This window comes from Triturus cristatus, chromosome 5_2, assembly GCF_964204655.1.
Source record: "Triturus cristatus chromosome 5_2, aTriCri1.1, whole genome shotgun sequence".
Classification (NCBI taxonomy): domain Eukaryota; kingdom Metazoa; phylum Chordata; class Amphibia; order Caudata; family Salamandridae; genus Triturus; species Triturus cristatus.
The window spans coordinates 21,905,552-21,919,063 of record NC_140588.1 but is presented as its reverse complement, the minus strand read 5'-3'; the positions used below and the strand labels follow the sequence as shown (position 1 = coordinate 21,919,063).

The following is a 13,512-nucleotide window of genomic DNA, read 5'->3' as shown; positions in this document are numbered from 1 at the left end:
AAACATGATATTACAGTACAAATTATGTCATGGAACATCGCAGGTTTACGCACAAAAATAATGAATGGGAGTGTGCTCGATTTCGTTCAGGATTACCACGTAATTTGCCTACAGGAGAAATGGTCTACCAATGAATACCATTTGATAGGCTATAAAACCTATTTTTCATCGGCAGTGGCTGGTCCCCATGGTAGGGCTAAGGGGGGATGACGGTGTTCATAAAAAACACCATATCGGGGTTAAAAGTAACACCTCTTACCCTACATCCTAATTATCAGATATTGAAGCTCTCACTCCCGAAGAGCGGGACAATAATTTTAGTGAACATGTATGACAATTTGTCAGGAAGTGAGAGAGTAAATTTACTTGGGACTATTCGTAACAAACTTTCAATCCTGACAAAAAAAATGCAAGGATCAGATGCCCCAAGTAACGTTTGGGGTGGTGATTTTAACCATCACCCCTGCGATATAAAAAATACCAATATCTGTGGTGTGGCCGAAGAAACAGTTAATCACATGACTCACTTCTGCCACACTAAGGTAGGAGACCTGCTAAACGAAACACTGTCAGAGCTAGGCTTAGTGATCCTGAACGAAATTAATACTGTATCTGGGCAGTTACCGGCCACATACTTGGGTAGGGGATGGGAGTCGACGATCGACTATATTCTGGTCTCAGCTACACTTGAAAGCAAGGCCCAGAGCTTCAGATTAATAACTAAGTGATCACGTTGCATTGGCTTTTGACCTGGTCATTGACCAGGGGCAATTTACATCTCAATTGATGACTACACTCGCCCAGAATAACATTTACCTCACAAAAACAAATGGCTACGCCTTAGGCTGGGGAAAGATAGACCCAGCAGCTATGACAAACAAGGTGGTCCATGCGGTATATTCCGCGATTGTGAAATGTATGGATACCGATATTGGCGAAGAAGAACTCCTATACAATTTTTGCCTAATTATGGAGAAGGTAAAGGACCTCTTAACCTGTAACAAGAAAGGGAATAAGGGCGGAAAAAAAGGGTGGTTCGGCCATAACTGTACCTTGGCCCATAAATCCTTAAAAAAAGCGCTGACAAAACCCGTAAGAGATCAAGAGGAGATCCGTAGACTAAGGAGGTCCTACCGATCAGCCTGCAAAATTAGAAAACAAGAACTGAAAAAAGCGCTCTGGGACCAATTATATGAGAGTTCCCAGAACAGAAATAGCGAGCAGTTCTGGAAGGTCGTGAAGACCCCCTTTCTGAATGATATTCATGACCTGCCTATAGTAGACGTAGCGATCGAGGGCCCAACATGGGCAAATCATTTCTCTAAAGTTTTTGGCAAAATACCAGAAGTAGAACCTCCAGAAGAGAGTGAACAGACCCCACAAGAAAGTTTATTCCCGATTCCTTTAAACTTTGGAATGAACGAAATTATAAATGCCGTCAAAAAGAGTAGATGTGGAAAAGCCCCTGGTCCAGATGGCGTACCGGTCGATTTCTTTAAGTTCAAACTAGATTTGTGGGCTGCCAATTTTAAAACGAGTATTTGATGCAGTAATGAAGTGTGGGCTAATCAAAACTTGGACCCAATCGATTATGGTCCCCATCTTCAAGAAGGGAGACAGGGAAGACGTGACCTGTTATAGACCAATTTCATTATTGGACTCGCTTGGCAAAGTTTTGGGCAGAGTGGTTCTTCAGCGCCTCCAGGAGTGGGTAGATGATCACAATATATTATCTGACATCCAGTTCGGCTTTCGAGAGGGCTTCGGAACAACCGAACAGGCATTGAATCTAGCCCTATTAATGGGAAAATGCGTATCTGCAAAGCAAGGAAGGTTATACATGGTCTATGTCGACCTTTCCGCGGCATTTGACTGTGTTTCCCACTCGAAACTTTGGTTAGTGCTCGCCGATATGGGCATAGATCTAGACCTTATACATCTCCTCCGTGCACTATATTCCAATGCCTCATCCAGAGTCCGTTTTGGAACACAGGGCGAATTATCCGACTCCTTTAAGGTAGAGCGGGGTGTGAGGCAGGGTTGTGTGCTGGCCCCCTTTCTATTTTCTCTTTATACCAACAGGCTTGAAGTAGAGATGTTGAGAGGGGGTCAGGACCTCCCACGAGTGAAAGATCGCCTCGTCCCTGCACTTCTATACGCGGATGACGCCGTAATATTGGCACGTACCCCGCGAGAGTTGCAGAAAGCCCTAGACAGATACTCAAAGTTTATGGGGAGCATGGACCTCAAAATAAATATTAAAAAAACATATGTGATGGTGGCGGGAAAGGGAAAGAAAAGGGGAAGGATTGCCATTTCCCACGACAAAGAGAGAGTTGACTTGACTACACAATACGCATACCTTGGGGTTATGATAGACGATAAACTCAATTGGAAGGCGGCTATTGAAGCTCGTAAACATCAACTCTCACGAGCAATAATAGCCCTCATAAAATTCTCCCAGAAGCTAGGAAAGAGGCCTCCATTAGATTATAAAGCAAAGTGCCACTCCATTGCACTCTACGGGGCGGGCCTCTGGGGATACAAAAACACCAATGCTCTGCAGGTAGCAGAGAACACATTCATGAGATTCCTCCTGATGGCACCAAAGCGAGCATCAATTTTTGCTTGCCACGCAGAACTTGGAATGTCCCATATTGAAGATTTGGCCAAAATCCAACCTCTTTTGTTGTGGCGCCGTATTTGGACGTCAACAAAAAATTCATTCGCAAAAGAGATAGTGGCTGATTGTATGTCCCTAGAACACACGGGGAAAATCGAGTGGTTGCTTTATGTGAAAAACTTCCTCACAGACCTGGGGCTTAACAAATATTTTGTTAACCCCGAATTAATTGCAGAGATCTCGAAGAAAGATTTAAAAATAAAGGCCCTTAGCTATATGGAAGAATCACGGTTGAGCAAGGAGATAAGTAAAACATCCGTTCAACACTCCTTAGTAGTCATGACCACATTGGAAATGGAACCATACCTGACCTATGTCGAGTCACAATTTGACCGTTTTTTCCTGACACGATTCAGATTGAATGTTTTTCATAGGCTTGTAGCCTTCCCTAAAAATCCTAACTGGAATGAGAGTCTAATGGTATGCCCTTGTGATGAGATGTCGGAACAATCAACCATGCATACTGTATTGTTTTGTAAATACTACTCTACACACCGTAAACTTTGGTTAATTCCATTGTTGAGAACTCTTGGCTTCAGAAGGTGTCGCTCTGCTATGGTATATCTCCAATTCTTGAATACCCCACTGACCACAAAATGCGTTAGCACGTTTTTAAAGTGTATTTTTAAACACAGAGCAAATCTTGGTTAAAGTAATTTTTATCAATACAAGGAGCTTTTTATAATATGTATATTGTGTGCGATATGTTTTATATGTACTTTAATGGTTATTATTGTTTTTTATAACCGAATAAAGATTTACTCACTTACTTACCTCGAATCTCATAAAGAGTGCTGAGGGTTTGACTAGAATAAATACACTTTATTTTATATATATATCTGTTGTGGTGTCCTTTCATTTGGTATTCAAGGGATTATATATGGTATCACAGCTGGCTTCACATGCCATTCAGAGTTTAGCCTAAGACTGCTCTTGTCCATGCTACCACTAGGATAGCTGGTCTATAAGGTTGACTTTACAACCAATCACCATAAGGGTTGTTTGGACTGATATAAGGTGTACACTAGAACTAGTGACATCATACATCAGGCCAACTTCTCACAGGGGGGATGAGGCGGCAGTGGTGGAGGAGGAGAAACATGGGGAGAGCAAGTGCCTCTGTCTCTATATTCTTTGGCCTGTGCACAGGCTCTACTGCAAGCTCTTCCTTAAAGGCATGTATCTTATTTTGCAACAGTCTCAACTGGTTTCGGTGGAGGTGGAGTTGCTAAACTCTTTTCAGTCAAGAGATGAATACAGGGTCTTGTTTGCCTCACATCCAGCTTCTCCTGCAGTCTTTATAGGATCAGTTGTTCGGAGTTCAACATTAATCTAGGCCTCAGAGATAAAGATGTCTTGTATGCCGGTATCGAAGGGGCATTCAGTTTCGAGCGAAGTCGAGTCATCTGTGAAAATGTGGAGCTTGACGGCCAGGGAGTGTTGAGGACCTTGAATGGGCGCTCTCTCGCTCCCTGCCTTATTCGGTGTCAACAGAGCCTGAAGTTAGCAGAGGCCCTAGAAGCTGAGATGAAGACGACTGCCCCTGGGCAGGGCGATAGTTGGTGTGGTGGCTTGCCTGACTAGCTGTTCTCCTCACATTCCTCGATATCATGTTGGGTCTGTTCTCTAAAATGGTCAGGTGTGTTGTCACAGGATTGTCGATGCATCTTCTGGATCACCCAATACCTCTCCTGTCTGTACTGGAGGATCTTCTGCAACCAAAAGGCAAGCCAGGCAACACAAACAGAATCGTCATGGTCAGGGGAGAGGCAGACATTACACACCTTGTGGTGATCGGACCACGGACACTGTGTGGCATTAGGGACAGTACTGGAAGGGCATCAGTTCCATCACCATGTGTACATTCTCCACAATGAAGGTGGGTTAAAATTCAGAGGGCACAAGTCTCAAGGAGAACTAAGACATAAGCAGTTGGGAGTCGATTGACAGGCATCGATCTCCAAAGGGTGTCATCAAGAAAAGCGAGTACAACAAAGAATTTTCCCAGTTATGGGCGTCAGATTTATTCGGCCGGGTACAACAAAAAATATGGAAAACGTCCAGTCTAGGAGCATCTGCATCTACAAAAACACATGCTATGAAAATATGTGTGTGTGTGTGTGTGTGTGTGTGTGAGTATACCCTTTCAATCAAAGGAGTAATGAAGGTGAATAGGCTCATACAAAGGTGTTACAGCAATTTGTGGGTGTCGGTCAGAGAAGCTATCATTCAGACAGAATAACTACAAATGAAGGCATATCTCCTAGTACACTCGTTCTTAACCTTTTACTTCTGCAATCTGACTTCTGTTGACTCCCATTTAATCATTACTGGAACGGGGAGACCCCCACTGAATAATTATTGGGATCCAATGACCCCCACTGAGGCATTACTGGAAGCCAAGAACACCAGCGTATGCCTTTGGTGTGATCTGAATTGCAAAACAATACAAAAAATTACAGAGATGAGCTTTTATCAAACAAATACACAAATGAAGAAATATTTTATTTATGTCACTAACAAACAAAAAAAACCAATATTATTCAGAAGTTTCCATCTCTTCTAAATTCAATTTAGGACATTTGCTGTCCAGACTATAATCTGCTTGATGAACTTGTACTGCACCAACGAATCAGTATGAGTATACAAACTTAATTTTTTGCGACCAATTTAAAATTCCTTCACAATTTCAGAACGTTTTAAAATGTTCACCTTTATATTTTGCTTCTTTCTTTATATACACTTTATTAATCTGTTAAAATTATTTAATTTTCTAAGCAGTCACCGACCGAGTAGGATTTGTGCACACCCAGGAGTTACTGAACCACAGGTTAAGAACCACTGTACTAATGTATTAGAAAGGAGAGAACACATATTAACTTCGTAACTTAGTATAATTGACCCGAGACTAGAATCACTCTCTTTTTGAATCACAGACAGGTTTGAAAACACCACAGTTCTTCTTGTAGACCGCAGGTGGTAATACTGAAGAGACAACACAACATAAGAAAAAAACAAATATGGGGCAAATATTGACTGCTAAATGCTTGAAATCTTTCTAGACCGATGCTAATCCCACTGTTAAGCACCATCTGCACAATTTTAATTTCAAGGGCAAAGTATTTTCAGAAAGCAGTCATTTCTACTGTGGTGGGGAAGGCAATGGAAGTAGATGCATGCATGTTAATTTTGTTTTCAATAGAAGCAAGAGGGATACCAAAGTATTGGCCTCAAGCTTTAAGTCTGTTGAATAACAATGGATAAGGTGTTTGTCATCAGTTTGACTCAACTTTTTATAAAGCCAATGCCTTGAACAAATGTAAAAACATGGGTGAGTATTACACTTGTATATGTTACTACAGAGTTGGAATACATTAAAAAAAGTACGACTCCACATGGCACAATTTAATTTCTCGCATTGGTCTCATGTTTTTGAAAGCCCTGGCTACCATAGTCTATATGCAAGGAGGTTTACCCTTTTATAATATGTGCTAAATAGGACATCTAGGATGCTCTCTGTAAGGGCTTGTACATCTAGAAAATAACAGTTTTTCTCCAAAATAAACATAATAGGTAGTAAAGACAATCTATTACTGATAGCAGACATACTGGCTGATCGTAGAAGTACTATAACCTTTATAAAAGGCCAATTGCCCATAGGAGAAAGTTGCATACACTTATATTATTTGCCTTTATATTAGAATCAATCAAATGCCCCGGTGAGAATGACCACTTGCATGAAATATTTCTGGGAGATATCTATTACCCAATGAAATGTAAGTCACTTGTCTAGGTACCTGGACCTCCGTCATGACTTTAGAGCCATTAGTTCACCATCCACCCTGAACACTATATCTATGATGATTTGCCAATAACTGTTGGTTAGGGATAAAAGACCTGCAAGCAAATCCTCTTCAGAGTCCCATATTTTCTGTTGAAGGTTAACTAGCAGAAGAATGGGTGTACATATTTCAGGTCCGAGCCTTTGATCCTTCTCTTGCCCTCAACGTGAACCTTACTCGTACCTTTTGCCTCCTAGCTTTCCTCTTCCTACAGCTGCTGTCCAAGTACCTATCTTGTCATCAAACAGTGCTTTGGAGTGAATTATGCACATAGCACCATATTAATAAATAAGAAAGCGACTTACCATTTTTGTAACAGTGCATTCATGTACCACTTCTTTCTCTTCATCTCGCATTACGGGAGCCATGGATATATTCCCGACATGCACATAACTTCTAATGACAGGCAACAAGTCAAAACAAGATTCTCCAATCTTTATAAGTGCATTATTTACAGCTTCATCATTAGCCTCACAAAACTTCTGTACACTGGAGGACAATTCTGGACAAGGATTTTCAACTTGCTCCGCTTGGTTATCACAAGCATTGACTTCTTTGTTTGAGCACTTTGATCCATTTTCCTTGGTATCTAAATTTGGCGATTCAATTCCTAAACAAAGTCTTTTCGCACTTCTTGGCATTGCCCCGGTCATTGTGGTTCTTTTCCCATTAGCACTAAGTGAAGTGGCAGTTAGTTGGTGGAGCTGCACATCACCGTTGCCATCAAACTGGGAGTTCTTGCCAGTTTTCACAAAAGCTGTTGAAGTAGATGTAATTGCTTTGAACCCTGTAATTTTATTTACAGGTCCTGGTAAGTGCTTGCAGTCTGCAGGTGAACATCTATTCAGCTGAATATTGCCCTTGAGTATGTTTAGGGTTCTTGCCTGAGCAGAAAGTTCAGGATACATGGAATCTAATATTTTCACAGAATTCTCCTGTGGAACACTTGGTGGTGCTTTTCCACTTGCAGAAGGTGGAAGTCTCCCAGGAACAGGAAGTGCATGTTTGGGTGTTGCTGCACAAAACTGTAAAGGTGATGATACAATTCTCTTACTGGCCCTTTCTGAGGGAGAAGGTGTGGTAAACAGAGATTTGTACCTCTGATCATCTGACAACGGAGACACAAGCGGTGCAACTGGAGTTTCACGCAAAGGAGAAATCAGGTCATCAAGTGGGGATGGAAGAGAAGACCTACTGGAGGTCGACATTATAGGTGAAACAGGACGAAGAGTTCTTGGGGGAGTAGCTATCAAAGGTTGCAGTAAAGGTGGTAATGGCGGGCCCATTTCTGACCTAACTTTGCTTATAGTGTCAGGAGAATGTTTTGTTTTAGTAGAAGTATCCGCATTGGCAACTATGGGCTGATTTTCTGTAGTCAGTGGACCTTTGACTTTACCTCTCCCTTGAGCTATCCTGAAACGAGCTGCGCTGTTATGTGCTTTAGAAACAGCCATTCCTGAATCATTTAGCAAGACATTTGATGCTTCCTTGATGTTTTTACTTAAGGTATTGTTTACATTACTTTTACACACACTAAAGAATTCAGGTAGAAGATTCCCGTGTGAGCTTCTTAAGTCATAGTTGTTCTTGTATTTAGTCACCCCAAGGTCAGAGTCTATAGTGGGGATATTCCATATGCAATGCTTCCCAGAACTACCTGCTTTTCCATTTGGCTGAACAGCATGGCTGCTCACACGATTAGACTCTCCACTAGAAGACAAAAGGAAGCCTTGTTCCAGCTTTCTTACAGATAAATCCAAACCTTGCCCATCAGTACCTTGGCAAAATGGTGCTGTACCTGGGGGATGAGAATCAGTCTGATGATGTTCTCTCTGTGGCTCTGTTTCAAGTTCCCCGGTTCCAGATTTTACATTTATCCCAATGTCACCCACTGTCCGGTCCATAGTCAAAACAGTATTTTTAACGTCAAAATCCCCTGTCACAGGTACATGATCTGCCAACATTTGAACCTGAACAGAACCACTTTCTAAGGTGCTGTCCTCCGTTAAGCATTGTACTAGTTTTCCAGATGGTGGTAGGTCTGGCTTAACCGAAAGCATCAAAGAAGCATTTTTTTCCTCTACAATTTTGGCACTGAATGCTTCCTCCTGGTCTGCTACTGGATTACATTCGGAGAGACTATTTGGTGCAAGAGAAGTGGCATCAAAAGAGCAGACTGCTTGTTGATCACATTTTACTTTAGTATACATTATACCACTCAGATGGTTAGTTTGTTTTATTTCAGAAAAGGCAGCATTGGCTAGAGAAACTGTCAAATGTTGAGCTTTAAAACGTTTGTCTGCATTTAGTGACTGTGTAATTTTACTGTCCTCCTGATCATTTAAAGTGGTTATTCGCTGCAACATTTTTGTTAGTTTAAGCATGTCATCCATATATTTTTTCCTGTTAGGCTTTTTATAGATGTGGCGATTTGTATTGCTGACCTTTCTTACAGGAAAATCATCTTCAAGATCCGAATCCTCTTCCTCTTCTTCTAGTTTAATTGTGCTTGGACCTGGTGTGCTATCATGAATGTTTCGGTCTGTGGGATCTCGGGCACTCCTAAAACTGGGCACTTGTTGATATATTACATTTTCCTCAGGGCAGCCAGTATGTCTCCCTTTCATCGTATTGTTTGTTTCCTCTGAATGTTTTTGGGCTATATTTACTGAAACAAGTCCATTACTATCATCCCCAGGAAGAGAAGTAGCATTGAATAGGTTTTGCAGTGCACATGCACCCTGACTACAAAGCACACTAAAACTCAAATGATTTTGCTGAGATTTGAAATGTTTTATATTTTCTGGAAACAGATTAGAAGGGTTGCCTTCGTGTTCAGTTCCGCTCTGCTCACAACTTGAAAATTCCTCGTCTTTTCCTGGATTCACATTAGTACTGGAACAAGAAGCCTGCTCACTTCCTGTTGATATGTTCACCTGAGCATCCACTAACCCCTGCTTATTGAGATTGGGTAAAATATGAGTAAAAGTGTCTGCCTCATCACAGACTTTCCCATCATGGCAGCAAGACTCATGCTTGGTAGAGAGGTGTTTTTCTGAGTTGACAATATATATGCATTGTTGACTGGAAGATTTAGCAGATGTTTGGTTTACAGTGTTAATCACAATGTTCTTGGAATGTATTTTATTACCATACGGACCTGCTTCCATAGCAAACTGAATGGCAATTGAATCATGGTCAATGCAAGGTACACAACCTTTATCAAGGTTAGCAACTTGCAAAGCTACCATTTTAGCATTTAAAGCACACGGTTCTCGAGAAGGTGACACAGTGGCAGGAGCTATGGATCTATCTGGACTCAAATTTTGATTCAACTTTGAGTCCCGTCTTGCGTCATTCATTTTGCTTGCCTGATCACTGTGACAGATTTGAACTCCTGTATGATCAGTTTCGATTTGTTCTAATGGAAAAACAGTGTCTCTCATATTTGTAAGTGATACACAGTTGTCAACCTCGGCTTTCTTTTCAAACGTTTCACATTCTCTTCCTGTATTAGATTTTGAAAAAGACGAGACATGCTTACCAGTGCAACACACACTTAAAGAGCTAACAGTGCTCTCATTCTGTGCTTTAATTTCACTTGAGACACATACATTTTTAGGATGCAAAGATGTACTAGCTTCTGCACAGGGATCTTCAGGCTCTACCATCAATGTTTTTGTTACAACTGTTCTCTTATCAGATGCTAATGGTTCAAATGCATTTTTCGGAATTATCTTCTGTGGGGGCAATTTAGATTTTGGTTCAGTTCTTAACTCCATTTCTAGATTTTTGCAATTCTGTTCAGACGTCACACTGCTAGTTGTCTGTAGTTTCATCAACTGCACAGAAGGCCTAGTGTTTGGGGACTCTGCCAAATTACACATGTCTAGATTATCTTTCGTATTGACTGCTATTTTATCGACACATTTTTGTTCCGATTCTAGAGACTTACTAATTTCTACAGGGTTTGATAAACTTTTGTGGTCACTGACATTTGCACTATGAATTATGCGCACTGCAGGTGCCACACTTGCAACTTCTGCTGTTTGAGGTTCTATGCAATTTATTTTAAAAGCAGAATTTGAATTAATCTCCGTAGATTCTTCAGAATGATTTTCAATTGCATGCACACTGTTTTTGGTTGATGGTTTATTACTCTGATAATCTCTGGCATTTTCCTTCGAAAACACCCTGGGGGTTTGTGTAACTGAACTGATAGATGTAACTATGTTTTCAGTATCTGACGTGCCTTTCTCATTAAATATCACTGGAGCAGAACACATAGTTTCTAACTTCTGGACATTCGAAGCTGTGACCTCCACTGAGACTGTATTAATTTCCATTCCATCATTTTGAGAGTTGGGCTCCCTGCTTATTTCTTTATCTGCGATCTTGCTTTCTAAGCTGTCTCTATGACAAGTGTTTGTAATATTTTGAGTTAAGCAGGCATACGAATGCTCGAATAAGCATCTTGAAATTATTCCTTCTGAATTTAACAGTTTACAATTTATTTGGGTACCTACTACACCTGTTTTATCTTGAACCACAATGCTGGATGTCATTTCACCTTGATGAGGGTCGACCAGTGAAACATCTGTGTCCAGTTTCTTTTTTGTGTCTTCCCCGACTTTTGACATGCAAGGATTTTCTGGGGAAAACATGGCTTTTGCAGCCAAGGATGTGTTTCCTTTAACAGTTATCAATTTTATGGAATCCATCGACACACTATTTTGAAAGGTATCCTCTGAGACGTCTGGAGTAGGTAATCTGTCTCGGTTTGCACAAAACACATTGTTACTATTTTCTGACAAGTTCTCAAAGACAGAAAATGTATCTTTGATTGCAACAGCTTGCTTAGACAAGATATCTGAAGAGCATTCAAAAACTAAACTATGCATAGTTTTGCAGGTAATCTCATGTGACTCCATTGGTGCATTAAAAGGTTCTGAGCTATGTTGCAAATTTACAGACCGGTCATCATTCACGCAGGTGTCCCCTTCAGACTGCATTACTTTACTTGATTCTTCATCCCTATTTTCACGGTGAGCTGGTGTATTTGTAATAGGACCTGCTTCTTCCTGAGATGGCGCTAGTTCACTGGTTTTTGACTGGTGATGATTTGACGTCAATACTAGATTTTGTGTCCTCTTAATTTGCATCAACTCACTATTCAAACCTGATGAAGGCTGGTGGTTAAATGCTTGTTCTTCTAGGTTTACAAATTCTTTTCGTTTAATGGACACAGTTTCCAAATTATCCAAATGAGGTGAAAGGGATTCGGTTACCTTGAGTGCAGTATCCCTCTCATTGCTGCTGTTAGGTTTCAGCACATGTGGTGGGCCTTCCTTTGTAGCTGTATCTTTGTTAAGTTTCTTTTTCTCACTGACAAAAGTACAATTTATCTGGCATTCAAGTGCCCCGTCATCCGAAGAAGGTTCTACCTTGGAGGTACTGCAAACGATTTCGTCATCACTGGAATCCGTAAGCGCTCCAAAAAGTTCATCCTAGAATTAAATGATCAAAAAAATAAAGATGTCTTAAACAGTTTTAAAAGCCTCATTTCCTCCATGTTTAGGGATGTAATCTCAAATAGGGAAGGGATATAGAACATTGCACACAAATATTAAATTACCACTAGGAAAGTAAAGTGTTTAAAGTAAATGTCACTCAGCATAGTAACTACTGTTAACTACTCCTTTAGGCATAAGACTGGAAAGTCCATCAAATGTCAAAGCATTACAGGATCTTATAAGGCTAAGCTGTGGAAGCACAAGTGTAGTGGGTTCCACCCACTTTCACGCTGAGCCCTCTTGCTGCCCAATGTGATTCATGTATTCCAGTCCTTTATTCTAGGAGCACTATTCCAAGGCAAGGATAGAATTGAAGGGAAGGTTATTGAGTCACAAGGACTAAAGAGAAGATATTCTGAAGATACTATGGTAAGTACAATTTACTTGTTGGTTGACTGGGAAACATCCTCTTCTGTGACAATTTACCCAGAAGAGTAATAAGAAACTAAATCCTCTTAAGCTAAAATAAAATACACTCCAGCAAAATTTGACCAAACTGAGTATCTACCCTGGAGCTACAACCCAAGAAAGGAAAATATTACTTACCCTGTAAGCATCTGTTAGTGGCATGTAGTACTGTAGATTCACATGCTAGGCATACTCCAGCCATCTGGTCTTGGGCCCAGATGTGTGCCAGTTGTTTTTCTTCGAAGTACTATGACTCCGCCTCTTGTTGGTAATGACCATGGTCATCGACTTCATTGGTAGATTGATTTTCCCGCACAGTGGGTGAGGATGGAATGTGAAGTGAAGCGAAATATAGAGATGTTCATACAAAAGAGGGAAAAGAGATAGTAAGACACTGCAACAGCCATAGTCATCTGAAGGGAAGGGTAGGCGCACATGAGTCTACAGCTCTACAAGCCATGAACAGATGCGAACAGGATAAGCTAAATTTTTGGTTCAAGGCATGGGTGGCTGTAGATACACATGCGGCGCACAGACTGTAAAGCAGTCCTCCCAGAAGCAATGACTAGCCTGTGGGTGTTGCAGTCTATTGGAAAAGTGTACGGAGTACGCCAGGCCAAATTGGCTTGTTGGCATGCTTGTACATCCACACAGTAATGTTTTGTAAAAGTATGTGGTATGGACCAGGCAGCTGCTTTGCATATGTCAGCTATTGGAATGCTTCTCATGAAGGCCTTAGAGGCCTCTTTCGTCTGAGTGGAGTGGGCTCTGGGAGGAATGGGCACCATCTTAGCTTTAGCATAGCATGTCTGGATGCATTTCAGAATCCATCTTGCAATGTCCGATTTGGACAGAGCCATTTGTGGGGTTTGGATAAAGTAACAAAGAGATGTTGTGTGTTCCTAAAGAGTTTAGTTTTATCAATGTAGTACATGAGGGCTTGTTTCACATCAAAAGAATGGAAAGCCCATTCTGCAACCAAGTCAGTTTGTGGGGAAAAAACGGG

At 41.1% G+C, this 13,512-nt stretch overlaps 1 protein-coding gene across 1 annotated transcript in view; it reads right to left on the bottom strand.

Moving 5' to 3' along the window:
* ICE1 (interactor of little elongation complex ELL subunit 1) overlaps positions 1-13,512 on the bottom strand; it is a 591,393-nt gene that overhangs the window by 193,418 nt on the left and 384,463 nt on the right. The window contains exon 13 of the mRNA XM_085606774.1: positions 6,831-12,032. Within this exon, the coding sequence (XP_085462900.1) occupies positions 6,831-12,032 (5,202 nt within the window). The remainder of the gene's footprint in view (positions 1-6,830; positions 12,033-13,512) is intronic.